The sequence below is a fragment of the Megascapheus bottae genome, chromosome 9 (genome assembly GCF_031878675.1).
Source record: "Megascapheus bottae isolate mThoBot1 chromosome 9, mThoBot2.hap1, whole genome shotgun sequence".
Taxonomy (NCBI): Eukaryota; Metazoa; Chordata; class Mammalia; order Rodentia; family Geomyidae; genus Megascapheus; species Megascapheus bottae.
Genome location: NC_143517.1, coordinates 41,299,987 through 41,322,980, shown reverse-complemented (window position 1 = coordinate 41,322,980; position 22,994 = coordinate 41,299,987). Strand labels below are relative to the sequence as shown.

Genomic DNA, 22,994 nt, shown 5'->3' with positions numbered 1-22,994 from the left:
GTTTTCATATAACATTTTTCAGAAGCAGTAACATTTTCCTATCACTCTAATAGCACCTCTTTTTTTTTTAAAGAAAAATTCATTAAATCGAGTGTATTCAGACAGATAGGCATAATTCTAACTTTTCCATGGTTCAAACATTGACTCAGATTATTTCTAAATGTACCAAGACTTTCCCCAGAAATAGCAGCAATCTCCTGGCATCTGACACTATAAATAAAGTTATCTGCTACACGTGAGTCACAATTCTCATTTTATAGTTCATACACAGAAGATCGGCTTCGCAGAGGTCTTATACTTCTCAGTTGTTCATGCAATGTATAGAAAAACTTATTAAAATAAGTACAGGAAGTGGCATTGTGGCTCAAAGTGGTAGAGTGTTAGCCTTGAACACTAAAACTCAAGGACGGCACCCAGGCCTGAGTTCAAGCCCCACAACTGACAAAAACAAAACAAACATTTATCTGAGGGCTTTCTATTAAAAAGAGTCTACCTTTGATTGATTTCCAAAGTAAGTTGGAATTCTAGAAATCATGATATCCATATTTTGGTGCAATATATTTGTCTCTTTAAACAATTGTGTTCTTGCACTTGTAAGACAAAGTCATTTATTTCCTAATGACTATAAAGAGTTATTTTCTAAGAAATTGTACAGGTAGAAAGCTTTGAATCACAAATCTAGGTATGCCTTGAGACAAAGCCATCTTGGCATCAGAACACATAACTCTTCATAAACCATCTATTTATAAATATGTAACTGCTATTGCAGTTCTACTCTGTCCTTTTCCCAACTCTTGCAATTACTAAATTGCTGTAGATATCTTTCTTCCATTTTATCATTTTGCTTCCATTTTGATGAGCAAATTGTATTTGAGGGCATATGGCTAACCAAATTGAGATAGGTGATGAACTGTATAAATACAGATATATAATAAAAAAGTATACTATATAAAATATACTATACAACATCAGACCATATAAAATATGCAACATTAATCTTGAGAACTCATTCCATGATTTCCTGAGGCAATTTGTTAGTTAGGATGTGCCTTCTGTACCTCGTGTGGTGCTTGAGAAGCAATGACAAGAAAGACCACTGTTCTCAACGAGCTTACTACCTTGTTAAGGACCTAGAACTGCTGGATTTTAGAATAACTGAAACTTTATACATCATAGTAGGCAATGTTTCATGCATTTTTTATTTTCATTTAATCCCTTCTACTTCATCTTTCAGGCATTCTTGTGTCAACTCCTGACTGACCTGCCAGCACCAGTGTCAAATTCTACCCAATTTCTCTTTTCTCTACACCACTTCACATCTGAATTTATTCTACTCATTTGTATAGAATTTAATTATCGGTCTGCTTCATAAGGCTGGATTACCTCTAAGAATGGTGCCTTGAGGAGCCTTAGTTAGTTCTATTGTTCCCAATCCAGGGTAGACACTCAACAAAAAATGCTTTAATAAATTTGGAGAATGAGGTTGGGAGTTTGGCCTAGTGGTAGAGTGCTTTCCTAGCATGCATGAGGACCCAGGTTCAATTCCTCAGTACCACATACATAGAAAAAGTCAGAAGTGGTGCTGTGGCTCAAGTGGTAGAGCTCTAGCCTTGAGAAAGCCCAAAGACAGAGCTCAGGCCCTGAGTTCAAGCCCCAGGACTGGGAATAAAAATGAGAATGTAATTTATTATTCATGTTTTCATAAATCCTAAGCACTATAGTAGATAGACAGATAACTGAAATTGCCAAGAAACTATAGTTGTTCTAACCTCTGTTAATCTTATGGAAGATGTGAAGATAGATGCTGCCAGAAATACAGAAATCTGTGTATCTATAGCAGGTCTTGCTTTCAAGAAAAAAGTGTCATTTACTCACTGGCTGACCACTGCTGTGGAAAGTGCATAAGAAGATAAGAAACTGAATTTTCCAAGCTATACTTGCTGAGAGAACTCAGAGAAAAGGGGATTGCTCAACAAGTACACCAGAGAAGCTCTCTGGTGGGAGTGAAGAGAAAAGGGGGAAAGAGTATGAGCTGGCTCTGAGTGCAGTAAAAGCACCAGCATATTAGGAGCTTCGGATAGTTGAAGAAAGAGTAGCAGTGACGGGAGACTGACAAGGGAAAAGACAAAGCATGATGCCCTTGTTCCTGCAATCTAGCAATGAACCACTACAGAGGACGAGTGGGTACCACTGAGGCCAGGTATACAAGGTAGGGCTGTGATCACAGCATCCCACATTCAAGTTCCAGGGGGGACAGGTTAATGAGGGGTGAGACAGGGCCATGAGGTGGATAAGTAAAAAAAAAAAAAGTCAACATCCCACCTAGAGGCCAGACGAACAGACCTGAGATGGGCACCTTAGGAGGGTAGGAGACAGACAGGAGCAAAGAGCAGAGGAAACACCTGGCCAGAAAGTCTCATGTACTGCAGGACCTCATATGTCCACACATGAGATGATGCTCAGAGCCTCACAAGCGGGGAGTAAGTGGATCAACCCACACAAGGTTTTGTGAAAGGAAGAAAGACATCTTTCTCTGAAATGGAGGGGGAAATTAGAGCAACATACAACAAGAAAAAAAAATGCAGCTGGATACCAGTGGCTCATATCTGTAATCCTTAGCTACTCAGGAGGTTGAGATATGAGGATAGTGATTCAAGGCCAGCCTGGGCAGAAAAATCCCTATGAAACTTTTTTCTCCAATTAGCCACTCAAAAATGGAAGGAGAGCTATAGCTCAAAGTGGTAGAACACTCAAGGACAGTGCCCAGGCCCTGAGTTCAAGCCCCACAACAGTCACAGAAAGTAACATTGGGTAAAAACATTATATTTGATTTCTACAAAGATTCACACAGACTTGAATCTTGCTTTTTTCCCCCTTAACAATGAAATCCAAAATTGTTCATCTCTTTAAGACAAAAAAGTGTGAAATGTAGAAAAACAATTTTTTGACATTATGTTGCTTCCAGTCTTTTATCTTATAAACAATCTTAAAATGAATGTGCACATACATATGCACAAGTAAATAAAAATTTACTACTGAAATGACTTTTCTTCAACAGAAAGTCAGCCTTCTTAGCAGCATCTTTAGGAACAGTTTTAGTGCATCCCACAATAGTTACCATGCCTTGCAAAAACACAGATTAGAGATTCCACCCCAGAGTTTCTAACTCAGTTGGCCTCCTATTCGAGAGTGAAGCTTTTCATGTCTTCAACAGTTTTCGAAGTCCCCAATTCTCCTTCTTCACCAACCCCTCCTTCTTTGCTTTCTTCTCCCCACCGTAGTCCCGTCCTTTCTTGTTCCTTGTGTCTTACATCAGTCCCTCTTTATAAACAAGTCTTAATTCATTCTTGCCAGAGTTCCACAAATCCTTGCTCTTCTTGTGCTTTCCTGACTGTGGCTTGGGACACCTTGTTCTCCCACGTGGAACTTCCACACATCTACACTACACCAGGCCCTGAAAACATGACACACATGTCACAGATTCCCTCATGTGCTCCTTGACCCCAAGAAGGGGAATCTTGATTCCTGCTGGCATAGAGCCACGATGAAGAATGGGAGTCGGCAGAAGGGGTAAAGTGAGCCTTGCAAAATGTCAACAGTGAGCTGATCTAAGGGAAGGATTTATGTGGTATTCATTGAATCATCTTTTCCATTTGCAATTTAAATGCTTTTGAAAATTAAAAAGTGGAGAAAAAAATAAACTACGTTATGGTCACTTTCTCCTATTGTCTCCCTGCTTCAATTCTGGAGCGCCAGCCCTCAGAGTTCTAGACCTACCTTCAATATTCTCTTAGAGCAGAAGTTCTGCCTAGTTGATTATCTGTGGGTCCCACGTGCCAGGCTAGTGCTCCATGTGCAGGAGGCATGCTGCTTCAAAGGAATGAGTGACCCCGTCCTTTATCGGGGAAAATGGAAGATGCCACTGTTAGCTCTTCCTAACATGCTTCAGACCAGAGATCCTCAGGCTGGAACTCCAGCTCTCCTCTATATTAGCTATGCTATGTTAGGAAGGAGCTAGACTCTCAAGTCCTCACATCCCATAATGCTTATATAACAAATGCTATCTGCTGAAAACTACCAGCATTGCGTAATGCATGTAAAGTGCCTGGCAGAGTGCCTGGCATATAGTAATCACTGAACAAATATTAGTCACTCTGCTCCCAAGCACACAACCTAACGCTGTAATCTAATTCTCAGCACAATGCAACAGTTCATACAGGTTCGTGACAGAACCCTAAGCAGAATTGAGGGCAGAAACTATAGCCACTTCACAGTCCAACAAAACATCAAGCCATGGATATCATCAGAGATGCCTTCCAAAGATTATTTCTTTTAAAAATGAAGTAAGTCTAGCTTTATAACTTTTCCTGCCATCCATTACCTTATAAAACTGGAACAAAGGCATGGCTTTGTTTAAGTTCAATAGCAAAGACTGCAGCAAATGTTTGCTTTTCCCTTATAAAGCTTCCTTCACCTATGCCACGCCCCAGCAAACACATAAAAATGCCATTTGCCCTGCTTTGCAGAAGGTAACTCAATCCTTCAAGACTTCTCCCAGGAGCTTCCCCTAGCCCTGTCTTTATCAAGACCATAAGATATCACCCATAATTTTCTCAAACTTTGCATAACACGATCTGTTTAGAAATCAGGCCTAACAGGCTAAGAAAAAAACGGGGCGGAGGAGGGGGAATTTTTTTTTTCATTGGTAGTGTCTATCAACCCAGTATCACATTAGATTGTCTTGCAAGTGGAAAGGTCCCCAGGCAGAGGCCTCAGACCACTAAGGAAGGGATTGGGGGGATTCTCAAGGTCATGAACCCATAGGCCACTCAAGGGGATGGTCAGTCTGGGACATTCTTTTGGTTTTCTCTTTGTAGCACAAAGATCAATATTGACATGTCTTTCTTTCTTTTTGGTGAACAGCAGAGGAGTTCAACAAAAAAGTGAACCTTATCCATTCTGAAGCCCCCACCGCTTTGGTGTGTTTCAAGATGACCAGAATTCTGATTTTCTCAAGTGCTGTCCTCGTCACCCAGTGGGAGCCCCATAAATACTGCTCAAATATTTTAGACCCAACAGAAATGTTTTTTTACAAAAAGCAATAAAGAAGAGAAGGAAACGAAACAGCAAATTAGGGACAGCATCACAGATTCACCATGCTTTCATACTGATTTTCAAGCTTTTGTTTGTTTATTTGTTTGGTGTGTGTGTGTGTGTGTGTGTGTGTGTGTGTGTGTGTGTGTGCACGCACATGAGCGCATGGGTCCTAGGGTCTGAACTCGGAATCTGGGCATTGTCTCTGAGCTTTTGTGCTCAGATTAGCACACTACCACTTGAGCCACAACACCACTTCTGAATTTGGGGTGGTTAATTGGAGATGGGAGTCTCATGGACTTTCCTGCCCAGGTTGGCTTTGAACTATGACCCTCAGATCTCACCCTCATGAATAAGTACAGGTGTGAGCCAGACACCTGTCTCAAGCTAGCCTTTTAATGAGTATAATCTTATTCACTCAACATGACTGAATAATTTGCCATATACAAAGCTAAAATAGAAATAGTTTCTCCAATTTACTATCATTTTCTCTTTCTACTTTCTTTCCATTTTTTTCCTGCCTTCCTTCTTTCATCCCTCCATAAGCATGTGAACTCAGGACCTTGGGCTTATTCGACAAGTACTCTATGACTTGAACTACCTACACCCCCTTATCCCTTTTGCTTATTTTTCAGATACAACCTTACAGTTTTGTTCCTTCTATTTTCACTTTCCACATAGCTAAAATAAAGGACATGCACTACCAGGATTGGCTTTTTGTTGAGATGGAGTACCATTTGTGATGTCTTCACAGGCTACAATTATACCCTTCTATTTCTATTAAACTCTTTCTAATTTTTTTGTTTCGTTTTGTCTTGTTTTGGTTGTCGGTTGTGGGCCTTGAACTCTGGGTCTGGGCATTGTCCCTGAGCTCTTCAGCTCAAGTCTACCACTCTACCACTTGAGCCACAGCACCACTTTCTGAACTCATTCTTAAGCTGGGAAAACTGGGGTAACACAGAGAGGCTGTTTTTTCCTGTCTTATTAGCAGTTCATGGAACAAAAACTAGACTTGGATTTCTGACCATTAGCTGTGCCTTGAGAAGACAGCACTAGGAGGAGAAAGAAAATGTTAGTTGCCCTATGATAGCTCCAGGAGCAAGGCCACCTTAGTTACCAGAGCTCAAACTACATTAACTCAGTCTAGGGCAACTGTTGGGGCTCTAACTCAACTTCACTGTTTTCCTTTAGGATAGATTTGCGGACAGCAATAAGAACTTTCTGCCCTTAGCTGTCACTTGTACTTTCCTTCTCAGCCAGCCAGTTCATTTTAGTGCCCATTTTTCCATTCTTCAGATATAGCCTCAGCTCTAAGGCAGCATCTTTTTTTTTTTTAATAGTAAAGCAAAATCAGATGCTACAAAATAATTAATGGGAAACTATTCAGGAAAATAGGACAAGAGGAAATCTCAATGTGACTACCCCACTCTCACCTTTCTTTTTCCTTCTATATAAAGATAACAAGTAGGGTTTTTTGTTGTTGTTGTTTTTGGTAAATCTAATTCATTTAGAGCATCCAACCGAGTTAGAGGAATCTATCTAAAAAAGGAGAAAAAGCTTAGTCTTAATGTTCACTTCTAATTTACTTAGTTGTCCAGTTATTTGCCTTTTAAACCTAAGAAGTCTCAGACATGAAGCAGACAGTTAGATGAAGTCTGAATTTCATCACTTCTACTAATAATTCTCATTCTTGTTTAAGTTTTTTTTAATGCTGTACTTTTTGCATGGCTTTGTAAAAAATCAAGACAGTAAGAAATAGCTCAACTGTTCATAACTGAAAGAAGGAAAAGAATAATAGAAAGTAGATGTGGAAAATGAAACACAGAATATGAAGGAAAGAAGGTAGATTGCTGGGGTGAGAACAAATATGTAAAGATAAAAAGCTGAAACCAGCTGGGCGTGGTGGCTCATGCCTGTAATCCTAGCTACTCAGGAGGCTGAGATCTGAGGATCATGGTTCAAAGCCAGCCCAGGTAAAAGACAGTGAGACTCTTATCTCCGATTAATTACTAGTAAAAACAGAAAGTGGGGCTGTGGCTCAGTGGTACAGCAGCAGCCTTGAGCAGAAGTGCTTAGGGGCAATACCCAGGCCCAGTGATAGGGTGGTAGCCTTGAGCAGAAGTGCTCAGGGACAATACCCAGGCCCAGAGTTCAAGCCCCAAGATCAAAAATAAATAAAATAATAAAAATAAATAAATCTGAAGAAAGAAATTGAAGACATCAAGAAATAGACATCCTGTGTTCATAGGCAGGTAGAATTAATATTATGAAAATGAAAGCAATCTACAAATTTAATACAATCTCATCAAAATCCCAATGACATTCTTTATTGAGGTAGAGAAAATAGCCCCAAAATTCCTATGAAACAACAAAAAACATAGAATAGCCCAAGCAATTCTAGGGGAAAAAAAAAATCACAATCCCAGACCTCAAGCTTTACTACAGAGTTATAATGACAAAAACAGCATTGTACTGCCACAAAAACAGGCCCAAAGATCAATGAAACAGACTAGAAGACCCAGAAGTAAAGCTATATACTTATAGCTATTTGATATTTGACAAAGGAGCCAAAGATATCTGATAGAAAAAAGATAGCCTCATCATAATCAGTGTTGAGAAAAGTAGGCATCCATATGTAGAAAACTAAAATTGGATCCGTGTTTGTCCCCATGCAAAGTGGAAGGTGGCTGGATAAGCCAATCTCTTAAGTCCCCTCGAATGGCTGCACCGGGAGATGGATGAGAAAGGAAGATTAGACATCCTGACACAGGAAGCACCCAGTCAACTGTAAGCAGAGGTGCTGGGCTAGAATGTAGCAAAGAATGAACAATCAAGAGGGTTTTACGTTATTGAACTATGATTTTTTTTTTTCTAAAAGGCAGAAAAAGGAGAACAGACCAGCGGTGGACATTTTTGTGCTTACTTAGTGATGGTATTAAGGGAGGATAAGTATTTTTAGGGGAGAGATGTGGAGAGTTTTTATTTTTCTGTTGAACCCATGGAAAGAAGCCTCCTTTATCCTTAACACTTATAAGCCATGGGAAAGGTGAAGCACTGAATGGAGGAGAGGGGGATATTTGATATGGTGGTGCAGTAAAAAGACTCCAATAAGAAACTTATTCTCCACCAATAGCACAAAGCATTGGACATCCTCCTCTGGTCACTTGAGAAAGGATTACTGAGCTCAGATGAATTCTGAAATCATGAACAGAGAAAGCAGCACTGTTGGAGCATGTTGGCCTCCTGCGCAGGGGTGAGGTCATTGCTGAGGGAAAGGCCATGCTCAGTGCCAGCACTGGGAGCTCCCCACTCTCCCATAATGCTTTAAGGTATTGCATGGGAATTCCTTATTTTGGGGATTAACAAATCTACCTTTTTCCCCCCTTTAAAGTATCAGCATTAAGCTGATAGCTTGAAAAGAGAAAGAAGTAGAATTCAAACGTTTTGTGAATGAAAGCCACGTGAGAGAATGTGGCATAGACACACGTCTCCTCGGTCATCTGTTGAGCTCTGCTCTGCCCCTCTTATAATTCACAGCTGAGCAAACTGAAGGTTAGCGAGGGAAGTCAAAGGCTGGCTATGTCCAGGCCAAGACTTGACCCTGGGTACTTGATTCCCATTCCAGACTCTCGAGGCATTGGTGTGGACCCGTCCTTCACCCATTTCTGTGCTGTGACAATGTGGATGGTAGAGCTTTAACAACTAGATACCAGGCATGTCACAAGAGCCTCCGATTGCTCAGACCACTGGGGGAAAGCAAGACCTGTCAGAGATGATCTGTCCATCTGGGGAGAAAGATGCTGCACCATGATCAGCAAAACTGGTTCCGCAATAATTCCACTAGAATCAGACTGCAATCCACACTCTGGAACTAATCCCCAAAGCTCACCAAAACCTCCAGTTTTAACATTTCTCCTGGCCAAATCTTGTTCCAATAATTGCAATAAGCTAAATGACTCATTTCCATGTCCTCTCTTCTGTCTGTGCCAGAGGAGACACAGACAAGTGAGTCAGCTACAAAGGGAAGAAATCGTATGCTTGGGGAAAATCAACAATCACCTCACCAAGTCTTGAGTGCACATGTGCATCAAGACTTGCAAACACTCGACCGTTTTATCTCCCTTTACCAAAACCTGAATATCCAAATAAGAGCCATACATTTTCTGGGAGTTTGGCCTTGTAGTAGAGTGCTTGCCTACCATGTACAAAGACCCAGGTTCAATTCCTCAGTACCACATATGTAGAAAAAGCCAGAAGTGGTGCTGTGGCTCAAGTGGTAGAGTGCTAGCCTGAGAAAGCACAAGGATAGTGTTCAGGCCCTGAGTTCAAGCACAGGACTGGCAAAAAAAAAAAAAAAAAAGCCATGTATTAACACAGTGTTGATGAGGGAAGTCCCAGTTCAAAACACTAATACTATGTCACTAATACTGCTTCAAAGATGGCTTACAAAATCTCTCTCTCTCTCTCTGTCTCTCTGTCTCTCTGTCTCTCTGTCTCTCTCTCTCTCTCTCTCTCTCTCTCTCTCTCTCTCTCTCTCTCTCTCTCTCTCTCACACACACACACACACACACACACACACAGAAAAATCTCATTTTTCACCCACAAATGTTATTGTCCATATTGTTGGAATGTATTCACATTTGGATTCCAGTGACACTGGATGCTTTTTCTAAATATCTTCAAAGATCAAGACTGATCACATTTGTGGGCATTCCAACAAGATGCTGCTGAGCCAAGCACATAATCCCAAATTACTGAGGAAGCTGAGGTGTGAGGTTTTGGGTTCAAAGCGAGCTCAACAAAGATGTAGCACAGACACTGTCTCCAATTACCCAGCATTAATGCCAGATAGGAGGCATGGCTCAAAAGTCTAGTAAAAGTGAAGCCAGGCATGGTAGCTCATGCCTGTAACCCTAGCTACTCAGGAGGCTGAGATCTGAGGATCCAGGTTCAAAGCCAGTCTGGACACAAAAGGACCTGAGACTCTTATCTCCAATTTACCTCAAGAAAAGGGGAAGTGGAGCATGACTCCAGGGTAGGGCAGTAGCCTTGAGCTGAAGAGCTCAGGGACAGCTCCCAGGCCAAGTTCAAGCTCCATGACCACCAAAAAAAAAAAAGTCTAGTAAAAGTGCATGGTCCTGAGTTCAAGTTTGGTAGCGGCATCAAAACAAACAAACAAAAATCTCATTATTAAATACAGGTAAAAAAGGCAAGCTTTGGAATAAAAATAGGCATAGTATATGTAATATATGTAATATGTATAGTACACTACACATATTTCATATTTTTGTTCTGTGACTCACATACAGGTTGAGGGACACAAATTTGTGTGCTGTCTGGCCATAAACGTCAGAATTTCCTACAACACTGACATGGACCCCAGTCCTGAGCCCATCAACAAGTTCCATAGATGTTATCAATAGGAATTTGAAACAAGAGCAAATGCTTTTCAAAAGAAGTCTAAAATGTGAAAAACCACAAACAATTCTTCTGTGAGGAATCCTTCACTTCATTGTTGAAACCTTTTTTCAAGTACTGTCTATATTGTTTTTTGTAATCTGCTGACTATAAGATCAATACTACTTTCAAAGAAAATGACTTAAGGTCTCCAAGTACTTTTTAAAAATCCCCTTAGCCTCCCTAATGAAATGGCTTTAACTATTATGGTTTTTAATCAGTTAGGAAAAAAACTATTTGAAACTAATTTTTATTATTTACTGATTAATGCGAGCCTCATACACTTGCAACATTCAAGTAATAGTCACTAAAAGTAGACATTAAACAAATAAAACAAAGCCGGGTGCGGTGGCTCACTCCTGTAATCCTAGCTACTCAGGAGGCTGAGACCTGAAGATTGTGGTTCAGAGCCAGTCAGGGCACTAAAGAACGTGAGACTCTTCTCTCCAATTAATCACTAGAAAATAGGAAGTGGGGCTGTGGCTCAAGGGATAGGGCGGCAGCCTTGAGCTGAAGAGCTTGGAGACAGTGTCCAGGTGGAGAATTCAAGCCCCATGATCCACAGAAGAGAGAGAGAGAGAGAGAGAGAGAGAGAGAGAGATATCAAGCCCCATGATCCACAGAAGAGAGAGAGAGAGAAAGAGAGAGAGAGAGAGAGAGAGAGAGAGAGAGAGAGAGAGAGAGAGAGAGAGAGAGAGAGGAAGACACTTGCAACCCTAACTGCTCAAGAGGCTGAGATCTAAGGATCCTGATTCAAAGTCAGCCTGGCCAGCCAAGTCCAAGAGATTTGTATCTTCAATTAACTAGCCAAAAGCCAGAAGTGGAGTTGTGGCTCAAGTGGTAGCATATTAACCTTGAGCATAAAAGCAAAGAAAGCAAAGTCCCAATACTGGCACAGAAAAGGGGAGAGAAGGAAGAAGTAAAAGGGAGAGAGGGGAGTAGAGAGGGAAGGAAGGAGATAGAGAAGGAAAGAATGAAAGAAAATTTTGTTGCAAGAAATCTGTCAGAGTATGCATGAGCTTAACTGTGTCTGTATGAAACAGTACACATGCACACAGCACACATATGCAAATGCACGCATGTGCACGCAAATGCATGCATGTGCACACACATGCATACAGCACAATCACAAATCTACCTGCCTTACCTCGGAGCCTTAAGCTTCTACCATTAAACTGCCCCTTGCAATTTAGAAATTTGCTTTAAAAGGTCCCCAATGAAACATAACATGTAAGACATTTGGTATGGAATACTCATGAATCACAAATTGCATCATAATGCAATTATGGAAACGACCACAGCTTTTATTTATTGGTAGTGGGTTTTTTTTAACCACTGTCAAACTCTTCTAATGATACACCTCGTTTTTCTCCCCATGACTTCAGTGAACCCTGACTCTCTCCCGTCCAATTGTTATTGGATGACTGGTTGCCTTGCCTCCCGCCCCAGATCACGGACTCATAAAGTACCATACCCTGAGTATGCTGTTTGGTGCAAGCACATTTGCAAGTAGCCTTGTCTGCTGTGTCTTGAGTTAGGGACTAGAAGCCCAGAAGGGTCTGATGACTTGCTAGACATTTCCATCTGTCCCAGCCCTGTGCCATGGCACCACTCACCTGCAGTCATCTAGTTCTAGAATTTTAACCTCAAGTAAGCAGGCACAAAAAGAAATGGCAAGCAGCGCTGGCAGGGAGGAGCCATGAGGCAGGATCCTGGAAGGGTATAGACCCATGGCAGCATGGATGAGAGATATTCTCAGGCCTGGAGTGGGTGGACATAATCAGGCTTAGGTAGGCAAGGAGACTAATACAATGCTAGAAGGTGTGGTATGGACAGGGACCGCCCAGCCTAACTTCCTCTATGGTTCTGTGTGAGGCTGATCTTATACTAGCAAGCCTGTTCCCCTCCCTGGAAAGTTCCAGTCCCCTGAAACAATCTTTAGGCAGCATTGCTACTCTTGTCACTCCGTACTCATTTGAGTCACCTTTCTTGGACCTAAAACCAACTTCCTCTACATTGTCTTCTACAGGAGTGAAGAGACTGAAGGATTCATTCTTCTGGAAGGCTGGCTTGCAAACAGGTAGCCAGTTTCCTCTCTCTTGCAGGCCTTCCCAGCAGGAGGACAATGAGGCATTGACTGGAGCTGTTTACATTGACCTTCTCTGGAGTTGGAAAACACTCACCCGGATGGTACATAACTGAAGCAGAAAACAAGCTTAGGTTTCATCTGGAGATTTCCCTTAAGTGTAAAATAACGATGAAGAATCAAAAAGTAAGGAACTTGGTAGGAAAAGAGGGCAGAGAAGGTAGATTCAGAGTTTTCATAAAATCCAATTAGAGAGCTAATGTGGGGATCAGTGAGTCTGCTTTCTTTCCCAAACCCCTGGGGTGGGCAGCTGTCCTTGGGCTCTGGCCCCTTCCTCATGGAACCTCTGCACTTAATTGTACTTAGATAGGGAGGATTATTATGTTGTTATGCAAACAATGAAGAAGTTCAGAAGTTTACAGTCCTGCTCCTTAACCCCTTCCTCACCAGCTCAAGAATAAAGTAGTGGGGCCACTCAGCCTGTCTTGTCTCTGGAGGCCCCACAGAGATAGCTCAAGAGAGGTGGGTGGAAATGTCTGCAGGGCAGGGAGGAAAGGTTTTCTGGGCCATTCCTTACCCACTCTGGATTCTGAAATGGAGCATGGGGTGGGGGGGGTGGGGGGGGTGGGGGGGGAGGGTGCAATTTGGCTCTTAACATTCTATCAGAGGCCAGAGAAGCCTGCTCCCTTTTCTCCATTATCCTCCAAAAGGCAAATGAACAATACATAATTAAATGTGTTAATAGGTTCCTCCTCAATCTCTCACCCTTCCTCCCTCCCTCCCTTCCTTCCTTAGTTACCACAAAGCTAGAAGCAACCTTTCCAGGTTCTTTTGTGCAGAGAATGGAAATGTTGTTAAGATTGTGCACAGTGGATCGCCGCTACTTCTGCACTCACCTTTGCCTCTTCATTCACATCCCACGTAAAGGACACTGCATTGTAGGCGATCTCTTCAATGTTTCCAATGGTATTAAAACTCTCCTTGTAATCAGCTATCACATCAAAAAGAGAAAAAAAAAAAGCTTTAAAAGAGGAAGGATGATCCAATATGAATTTGTCAATGGCAAATTTAAGTTTGTCGATTTTTCTATATATTTCTATGCCAAACAGTAGAGGATCTGTGCTTATTAATATTCTTTGATTATCAACATGTAAGTATGATTCTTTAATAAAAGAGTGAAGTGATGTGCCGGGAGTGTAGACTAGTGGTAGAGTACTTGACTAACATGCACTTAGTCCTGGGTTTGATTCCTTAGTACCACATACTCAGAACAAGCCGTATGTGGTGCTGTGGCTCAAGTGGCAAAGTGCTAGCCTTGAGCAAAAAAATGTCCAAGGATAGTGCCCAGGCCCTGAGTTCAAACCCCAGGACTGGCAAAAAAAAAAACAAACTAAAGTGATATCTTTATCTGATAAGCATCATTTTTAACTAAATTAAATTATTAAGGTTTTATTCAGCTTACTTACTTACACTCACCTATTGTTTACCGTTGCTAAAAGTACCAGAGTATTCCATAGGGCTTTGTGTCTATGTGCATTTCTTTGTGTATCTGTGTGTATGTGCACACACACTGGTCCTGAATTCAGGCCTGTTCCCTTTAGGCTTTTGCACTCAAGGCCACAGCTCCACTTTCAGGTTTTTTTTAGTTTATTAGAGAAAAGAGACTCACAGACTTTCCTGCTTGGGTTAGTTTCAAACCATGGTCTCAGATCTCAGCGCCCTGAGTAGCTAGGATTACAGGTGTGAGCCACAGATACCCAGTGAGATTCTTTTTTAAAGAGTAAACAACTCTGTTTATCATCCAGGCAGTGCTACCAGGTAAAGAAGGCTCATAAAGAAAGCCTTATGGAGGGCCGGGAGTTTGGCCTAGCGGTAGAGTGCTTGCCTAGCATGAACAAAGATCGGGTTCGATTCTGAGGTACCACATATATAGAAAAAACCCAGAAGTGCTGCTGTGGCTCAAGTGGTAGAGCCCTAGCCTTGGGAAAGTTCAAGGAGAGTGCTCAGGCCCTGAGCTCAAGCCCAGGACTAGCAAAAAAAAAAAAAGAAAGAAAGAAAGAAATCCTTATGGAGTGCTTCAAGAATTTTCTGTGCATACATGGTGCTAGGGATCAAACCCAGGGCCTCACACATGCGATATATGTATTCTACCACTGAGCTACAACCCCAGGCCAAGAAACATTTCTAAAACGTCTCTAGGGACTTGGATACAGTGTTTAGTCCTATTCACTTTTACTCCCATCTATGCTATTAACTTTCTTGATTAAACTCACTTGAGTTAACTCTACTTCTAATGAAATACATATTGATTATTTTTCACTTCCATTATTCTTTTTCACTTCTATTATTTTTAATCCCATTAAACACTTCCACAAACATAACAGCTACCAATATGTTTGTCATGTAGTCTTATGGAACACGTTGAATTGCTTTAACTGTGTACACAGTTTAATTGCTCATAAGTTATATTGTGCTATGGCTAGGGGTTGCCAGATTTATTTATCAAATATTTAGGATATACTTACCTTTAAAAAATACTGGATATTCACCAGAACACAAGTTTAACTGGGCACCCTGTGTGTTATCTGGCCACCTTTTTTATGGATCTTTCTAAGATCTAAGCACATTGCTCTTTCCATACCTCCATGTGGTTCTGTTTAGAATCCCATGCTGACCATTAGCCATAATTTTCTCCCCACAGAGATGGACCCTGCAGTGGTCTCTACTCTCTATCTCAATAAAAATTCTTATTCCTAAAAGCTGAATTAACGTTTGACTACAGAAACCCTACCAACTTCTCTCCTGAATGGCTCTCCAAATTTTCTAGAATGAGCTGGCTGGCTGGCCTCGCCTTACATCATAATTTTATTGCCCTCTTTTGCATGTCTAGTGATATTCCCTGGACATCTACAGTTCTGCGTTTTGTGAGTCCAGCCATGGCTTACTTGGCTCGCTCATCTCCTTTGTCCTGCTTGTTTTCCAAGGGCAACTAATGTTAAACAGTCCAATTTCCACTTTTTTGTTATGGGTTGGAGGGTTGTTTTTTGAGACACGGTCTTGTATATATCCCAGGCTGGCCTAGAACTTAGAATCTTCCTGCCTCTGTCTCTCAAGTGCTAGGATTATATGCCCCACTCTGCATGACCCGACATCTTTACATGGTAAGTAAAGCACACAAGCTTTAATTTAAAACTAGGTGTGTGCTCAACATAAGAAAATCAGGGACTACAAATAAGAAAAGTAATTTAAAATAACTATCCTCTATAACCTATAACTAACTGCTTTTTAAATACATTGACAGAAGCTTTATCTTTCCTAGTTTTCTGTCTACCTTTCTTCAAAGCATGTTTTCTATACAATTTATAGTCATTTACATTTATATGTCCACCTCCAGGAATATAGAAAAGGTAAGAATATTGAGAAAAAGAGACAGATTGGCAGAAAGACACAGGGAGAGAGAGAGAGAGAGAAAGAGAGAGACAGACAGACAGACAGACAGAGACAGAGAGAGAGACAGAGACAGAGAGACAGAGACAGAGACAGAGAATCTGTCCACGTTTACTTTGTTGTCATTCCTTGCACGTGTTTACATGTCCATTTTCCATGACCACACTACTTTAGAAACCAATTATGTGCCACAACTGTAGTTTGCTCACTGGTCATGGGGAGGAAAGCCGTAATGATCTCAAATAACACTGTATTCGTCTTTACAGCTAGAAATTTATAGAGCTATATCTTACTAAGCGGTATCCTTGGGACTCAAGGTCTAACTTGATGGCAGAGCACACACTGGAGAGAGGAGAGCTCAGTCCCCTCCCCAGCATCAAAAAAAGATGTTCTTCTCTTTTTTTGTTTTTGATTGTGGGGCTTGAACTCAGGACTGGGTGCTGTCCCTAAGCTTTTCAGCTCAAGGCTAGAGCTCTACCATTTGATCCACAGTTTTCTGTTGTTATGGGTAAGAGTCACACGGACTTTTGTGCCAAGGCTGCATTTGAACTGTGATCTCAGATCTCAGCCTCCTGAGTAGCTAAGATTACAGGCATGAGCTACCAGAACCCAGCCAAAAAAATATTTTATAAAGGTATATTTTCAGGGTCAGGAGTTTGGTCTAGTGGTGGAGTGCTTGCCTAGCATGCACAAAGTCCAGGGTTCAATTCCTTGGTGTCACATACATAGAAAAAAGCCAGAAATGGTATTGTGGCTCAAGTGGTAGAGCTCTAGCCTTGAGAAAGCCCAAGGGCAGTGCCCAAGGCCCTAAGTTCAAGCCCCAAAAGAAAAAAAAAGTATATTTTCAGAAGTGAAGGTCAAGGTCAAGAGAAACTAATATATTTTTGAGGTTGATTTCTGTCAGCTAGAATGGACACACATAATACATGCCTTTTCCTACCTCAAACTATCTCTTTCCAAAAGGATATGCAAAACCGGGTACCTTATTATTTTAATTTGAAATTCCTTGATTGCTAAAAGGTTGAACAATCATTTGATATCTGCTTTTATGTTTCTTATTCTTTGTTCTTAAAATATATTCATTTGTTTTGTGACAGTTTCCAGTGCTATCCTCTGTCCATTTTTCTCTTAGGTTATTCATATTTTTCTTGCTGATTTTTTAAAGCAGACACTTAAAGAGGAAAAAAAATAAATAAAACACAAAAGCAAAGACAAAAAAATGTATCCTAAAAATTTAAAGTAAAATATTAAGACTATGCTTACACAGTAATTGGTATATGTTGGTGAATGGATTCACTGGCATTCTAACTGAAAAACAGCCACACTTTCCTCTGGCCTTATGGAGTATGAGAGACATTGTTTACCCTTACCCTTTGTTTGTTTTCTACAGATGGTACAACAACTCCACCACATTTGATGATGTTGCTTTCTCCATGTTCATGTGTCTAAGGCATAAAATGTTCCTTGCTGTGTCTCCTATTTCTGACAGCTGTGTTCACATTCTTGGATGAGTATGGCTTGCTTCAACGCTTAGAACCCATGGAGTAGAAACAAACTCAGTCACCAAATCTGAAACCTCCCTTAATTTATCTCCTCAAGAAAGTTTCTCAAGTCCAAATTGAACAAATGTCCTTAGTTCCAACTAGTATGAGAATTGCTGCTATATTAGTTTTCTGAGCTACTTTATTGTAATAAATGAACAGGAATAGAGTGACTTGAAACAACAGAAATTTATGCTATGTCAATTCTGGAGGTTAAATGCAGGAAACCAACGTGCTAGTAGAACAGGTTCCTCTGGAGCTGAGGAAAATGATGTGCTCCATGCCTTTCTTGCAGCTTTCTTTCCAGTTCTTGACTTATTGCCTCTATCTTTAGTGTAGTGATCTCTCCAGCATCTATGAGTTTCCATTGATCTCTTAAGGGCTAGGCATTAGACTTAGGGCCCATTTACTTTATTGTATTTATTTGTTATATTGTGTGAGTACTACAGATTGAATTCAGGGCCTGGGCCCTGTCCTTTAGCTTTTGCATTCAATAATAGACACTGAACCGTACCTCTATTTCTAGCTTCCTGCTGTTACTTAGAGATAAAGAGTCTCCTGGACTCTTTTGCCTTAGCTATCTTTGAACCCAGCTCATCAGATCTCAGCCTCCTAAAGTAGCTAAGATTATAAGCTAGAGCTACCAGCACCCAGAACACCTATATTCTAGATTTAGCCTCTATACTATCAAATACTGCTTTCTATTAGAGCTTAAAGCATAGAGAGTGAGGAAACACTAAAATAATTTCTGTGGAATCTGCATGTTCCCATGATACCCTATGCTTTATATTGCTGCTATTGCTATGCCTGTCATGAATTCTTGATTTTCCTTTTTCTTTTTCCTAATTCTTCTCACCCATTCAAATAGAAAAAGGAAAAACAAGATCCAGATAGTTGTTAATCTTGATAATGTACATGCAGAAGAGTAATCGTAGCCAGCCCCCAGTGGCTCACACCTATAATCCTAGCTACTGAGAAGGCTCAGATCTGAGGAGCACAGTTCAAAGCCAACCTGGACAAGAAATCCCATGAGACTCTTATCTCCAATTAACCACCTAAAAACTGGAAGCAGCATTGTGGCTTAACATGATAGAGCACTAGTCTTGAGCAGAAGAATCAGGGGCAGTGCTGAGGCTCTGAGTTCAAGCACCACAACTGACCAAAAAACAAAATAAAATAAAATAAAAAAGAAGAGTAATCCTAGATTACACACTCTGCTGGAAGCATGAGGGAAGACACAAGAAAGGGAGAGGTCCATCTCATGCTACTATCACACCACAAGAGTGTGGCAAAGGCTGTGTGTCCTTGACATGTCAGAGCAGGCATGTGGCTGCATGTGACCCTGTACATTCTCTAGAGCTTGGTAGGATGCCTTCCAAAGCACTGTGGTTCTAGGTTCTTGCAGATTACCTGCCACCTATGATAGGGACTCTGTGACAATGCTTCTCAAATGTTGGGTATAGCAGAGTGACCTAGGAAAGGCTAATAGAATGGAGATGATGGTCTGGACCACGGTAGGTCTGGAATGTAGCTTAAAAAACAGATACTTTTCTAACACAACCCCCAGGGGCAGTTGATGTGGATAGTCTGATTCCTCATCTTGGGTAATGGTTTTGCATTTGGATAGTCTTGGTTCTAAATCCTTTGGATACTTTTGCGTCTCTCCATGTAGCCTTCAGAAGCACTACCTCTGTCAGTGAGAGCCTACCTCTGTTATCAATAACCTCATGAGACAGATTGTTCTTCCCCAGAGACGCTTTCCTTCGTGATGAACGTAATACCATGTACAAGAGGGCTAAGTCACCCTCCCACCCCGAGACACTCAGGCAGCACCTACTCCGCATCCTGAATCCCACCCAGAAATGCTCATGCCTTCAAAATAAAGGCACTAAAATGCAAATGCTTTTAGGATACTAGTACCAACGCTCTGATGATTGAGACCTTAAAGATTCATGCCACACCTTTACTAAATCCTTTGTCAACGAGACTTTTTCTTTTTTTTTTTTTAATACCAACCCTGGCACTTGAACTCAGGGCCTGGGTGCTGTCATTGGAAGGCTAGCGCTCTACCACTGAACCACAGCGCCACTTTCAGCTTTTTCTGTGTTTCTGATGCTGAGGAATCAAACCCAGGGCTTCGTGCATGGTCGTCAAGCACTCTACCACTAGGTCATGCTCCCAGCCCCTCTTTTTTCTTTTTTCACCCTTATAATTTCTCCATGAAGCAGGAGTCAGCCTCTTCCTCTATCACCATCACCACCTTCTCCTCTTTTTCTCTCTACCTACCCATGAAACAAGAAGTTAGGGGCTGCTAATAAATAAACGTGTGATTTGGATTCAGGTCCATTGGATGTCAAAGCTCTATTTATAAGCATTGCCTCATTTGTCTTGCAAATTAAGTGATACTGGTATCACTGTTCTTCCTTTAATAAGAATCAGCCTGTGGAGGAGCTGAGGAAGGTGACTTCAAGGGAGGAAGACTAAGCCTTTTGGGAGCACTGCAAATTCTTGACCAAGAGCAAGTTTAGGTTGCTTATAGAGAGGAAGCAAGCAAGAAACCATCACCATACCCTTCCAGCACTACAAAAAACTAAAAGAAAAGTTCGAAAGTTAGCCTTTCTAAGAAAACAAGGGGTGTTGGTGTCTGGGGGAAAGATGCTAAACTACAGTGTTTCATCAAAGGGCTACTACATATGCCTAAATATACAATAGCGTCCCTAAGTGTTTCTGACAATTTTTATTCTGTACAGAAAAGATGGGATTCAATCCAATTTCAATTGTTAAGGAAAGATCCTCTTGTAATCTTTCTAATTTTTTTCACCTTTTGCATATAAACAGTGGTGTTTTAATAGGCTTAAAAGTTGCTTTTGAAGCCTGTTTTCTTCACACTGTGTGTGTGTGTGTGTGTGTGTGTGTGATGTTGGAATCTAGTCAAAGGAAACACTAATTCCTTCACCTTAATTAAGCTTCATGTGCTTGGGAAATTATAACTACCCCCTTTTAATTATTTTTGTATATATTGTTGGAGATTAAAAGCAGTGGCATAATTAATATAAAAATTGCTTCTCTTGTGAAAGGTTCAGATACTGTCTGGGCTAGTGAAGTAATGAAGTCGGAATGCTGGAAATGACTCTGTGTGCTATTGCATATTCAGTGGGCATGCATCTCAGACTAATAAGATACTTAAAAAGAAGAAGAAGATAGGAACTTTGGGATTATTATTCTGTCTGAATTTTTTTTTTTTTTTTGCCAGTCCTGGGCTTGAGCTCAGGGCCTGAGCACTGTCCTTGGACTTTCTCAAGGTTAAAGCTCTACCACTTGAGCCTCAGCACCATTTCTGGTTTTTTTCTATGTATGTGGTACCAAGGAATCGAACCCGGGTCTTCGTGCATGCAAGGCAAACACTCTACCACTAGGCCAAACTCCCGGCCCTGGGGTTATTATTCTACAAGTCCATCTACTGGGTGGCAGCTGGGTTACTAGAAGGAAGGACAATTGACAGTGGAAACACACAAACTTAATTTTCTGTTCTCATCTTTCCAAGCCCTGGGGCCTTCAGTGGGTTCCTTGAACATTCATATTCCCTCATTTACATTACAGATAATATTTAAATAATGTCCATAGCAGCTGATGGAACCAATTTTAATACCCGCTCACCACTACCTCCCCCGCACTGACTGTCTTCAATCATTAACCTCCTTGTCTGCAGGGCCAATCAGGATCAACTCAAGGATGGAGGAAGAGAATCATGGAAGAAGACCTTACAGCAGTATATAAGGGGACAAACTGGAATTGGAACCTGTGAAGGTCTATCTACAGAGTCAAAATACCCTTTGATTTGTATGACATACATATCATCTTATCATGTATAATCCAGACCTATATAACTGCAATTGGTACTCACATATTCATAATAACATAAACATTGAGTAGTTATCGATTGATTGTGCCAGTTCTGGGGCTTGAACTCCAATGCTGTCCCTAAGCTTTTTCACTTAAAGTTAGTGTTCTACCACTTGAACCACAGCTCCACATAAAGCTTTTTGGTGGTTAATTAGAGATCAAGTTTAAGGAGGCTGGGAATGTGGCTGAGTGCTTGCCTGACATGAAGCCATGGGTTGGATTCCTCAGAACCACATAAATAGAAAAAGCCAGAAGTGGCACTGTGGTTCAAGTGGTAGAGTGCTATCCTTGAGCAAAAGCACTTCAAGGACAGTGCCCAGGCTCTGAGTTCAAGCCCCAGGACTAGCCAAGAAAAAAAAAAAAAGCCTTAGGAATTTTCCTGCCAGAACTGGCTCATCCTCCTAAATAGCTAGGATTATAGGCATAAGCCAGTAGCATCTGGATCACAGAATCACTCTTTAGTGTTATTAAAGCTACAATGACCAACAGTATTATTACTATTTATTATACTATTCTCTCTGATATCATTCTAAAGACAATCTCCTTGATATTTTTCCTTTGGACTTTATATTATTTCTAGAGAATAAATTATATTGGACAATGTCACAGAATTCAGATCAAAACTTTAGACTAGAAACCCATTTCACACTACAATCCATTGTTATGTCCTATATACAGTAGTATTTTTTTTTTTTTTTTTTTGGCCAGTCCTGGGCTTGAGCTCAGGGCCTGAGCCCTGTCCTTGGACTTTCTCAAGGCTAGAGCTCTACCACTTGAGCCTCAGCACCACTTCTAGCTTTTTTCTATGCATGTGGAATCAAGGAATCAAACCCGGGTCTTCATGCATGCTAGGCAAGTACTCTACCACTAGGCCAAACTCCCGGCCCCCAGTAGTATTTTTTGTGTACTATTTGATTTCATCTTTTTAGAATGCTAGCCAGGCTACACACCAGTGGCTCATGCCTGAAATCCTAACTACTCAACAGGCTCAGGTATGAGGATTATAGTTTGAAGCTGTCCCAGACAGGAAAAGTTTACAAGAACCTAAAGACTTAATTTCTAACCAGCAATAATGAAATAGTGCCAATAATAGGTCATATTCTGTGTATAAACTTATAAATGTATAATATATATGACTATATCTAAGCTATGGTTAATAAGCTTTGGCAGGACAAAAGTAAACTCTCTCATGAGTCTTGAGGAATTTAACTACTTTGTTTCTGATCTATAACTAGATAATCACGCAAAGTGTCTGGCACCTTTGGAGACTTTTCTCAATGAATAAAAAAGGGGGCCACAGGATGATGACTCATACCTATATATTCTAGATGCTCAGGAAGATGAGATTTATGGATCAAGATTCAAAGCCAGGGGGCTTGGAGTTTAGTCTAGTGGTAGAGTACTTGCCTAGCATGCATGAGGACCAGGGTTCGATTCCTTGGTACCACATACATAGAAAAAAGCCA

The 22,994-nt window shown here is 40.9% G+C and overlaps 1 protein-coding gene across 1 annotated transcript in view; it reads right to left on the bottom strand.

Moving 5' to 3' along the window:
* Grhl2 (grainyhead like transcription factor 2) overlaps positions 1-22,994 on the bottom strand; it is a 101,401-nt gene that overhangs the window by 36,781 nt on the left and 41,626 nt on the right. The window contains exon 8 of the mRNA XM_090339158.1: positions 13,534-13,628. Within this exon, the coding sequence (XP_090195284.1) occupies positions 13,534-13,628 (95 nt within the window). The remainder of the gene's footprint in view (positions 1-13,533; positions 13,629-22,994) is intronic.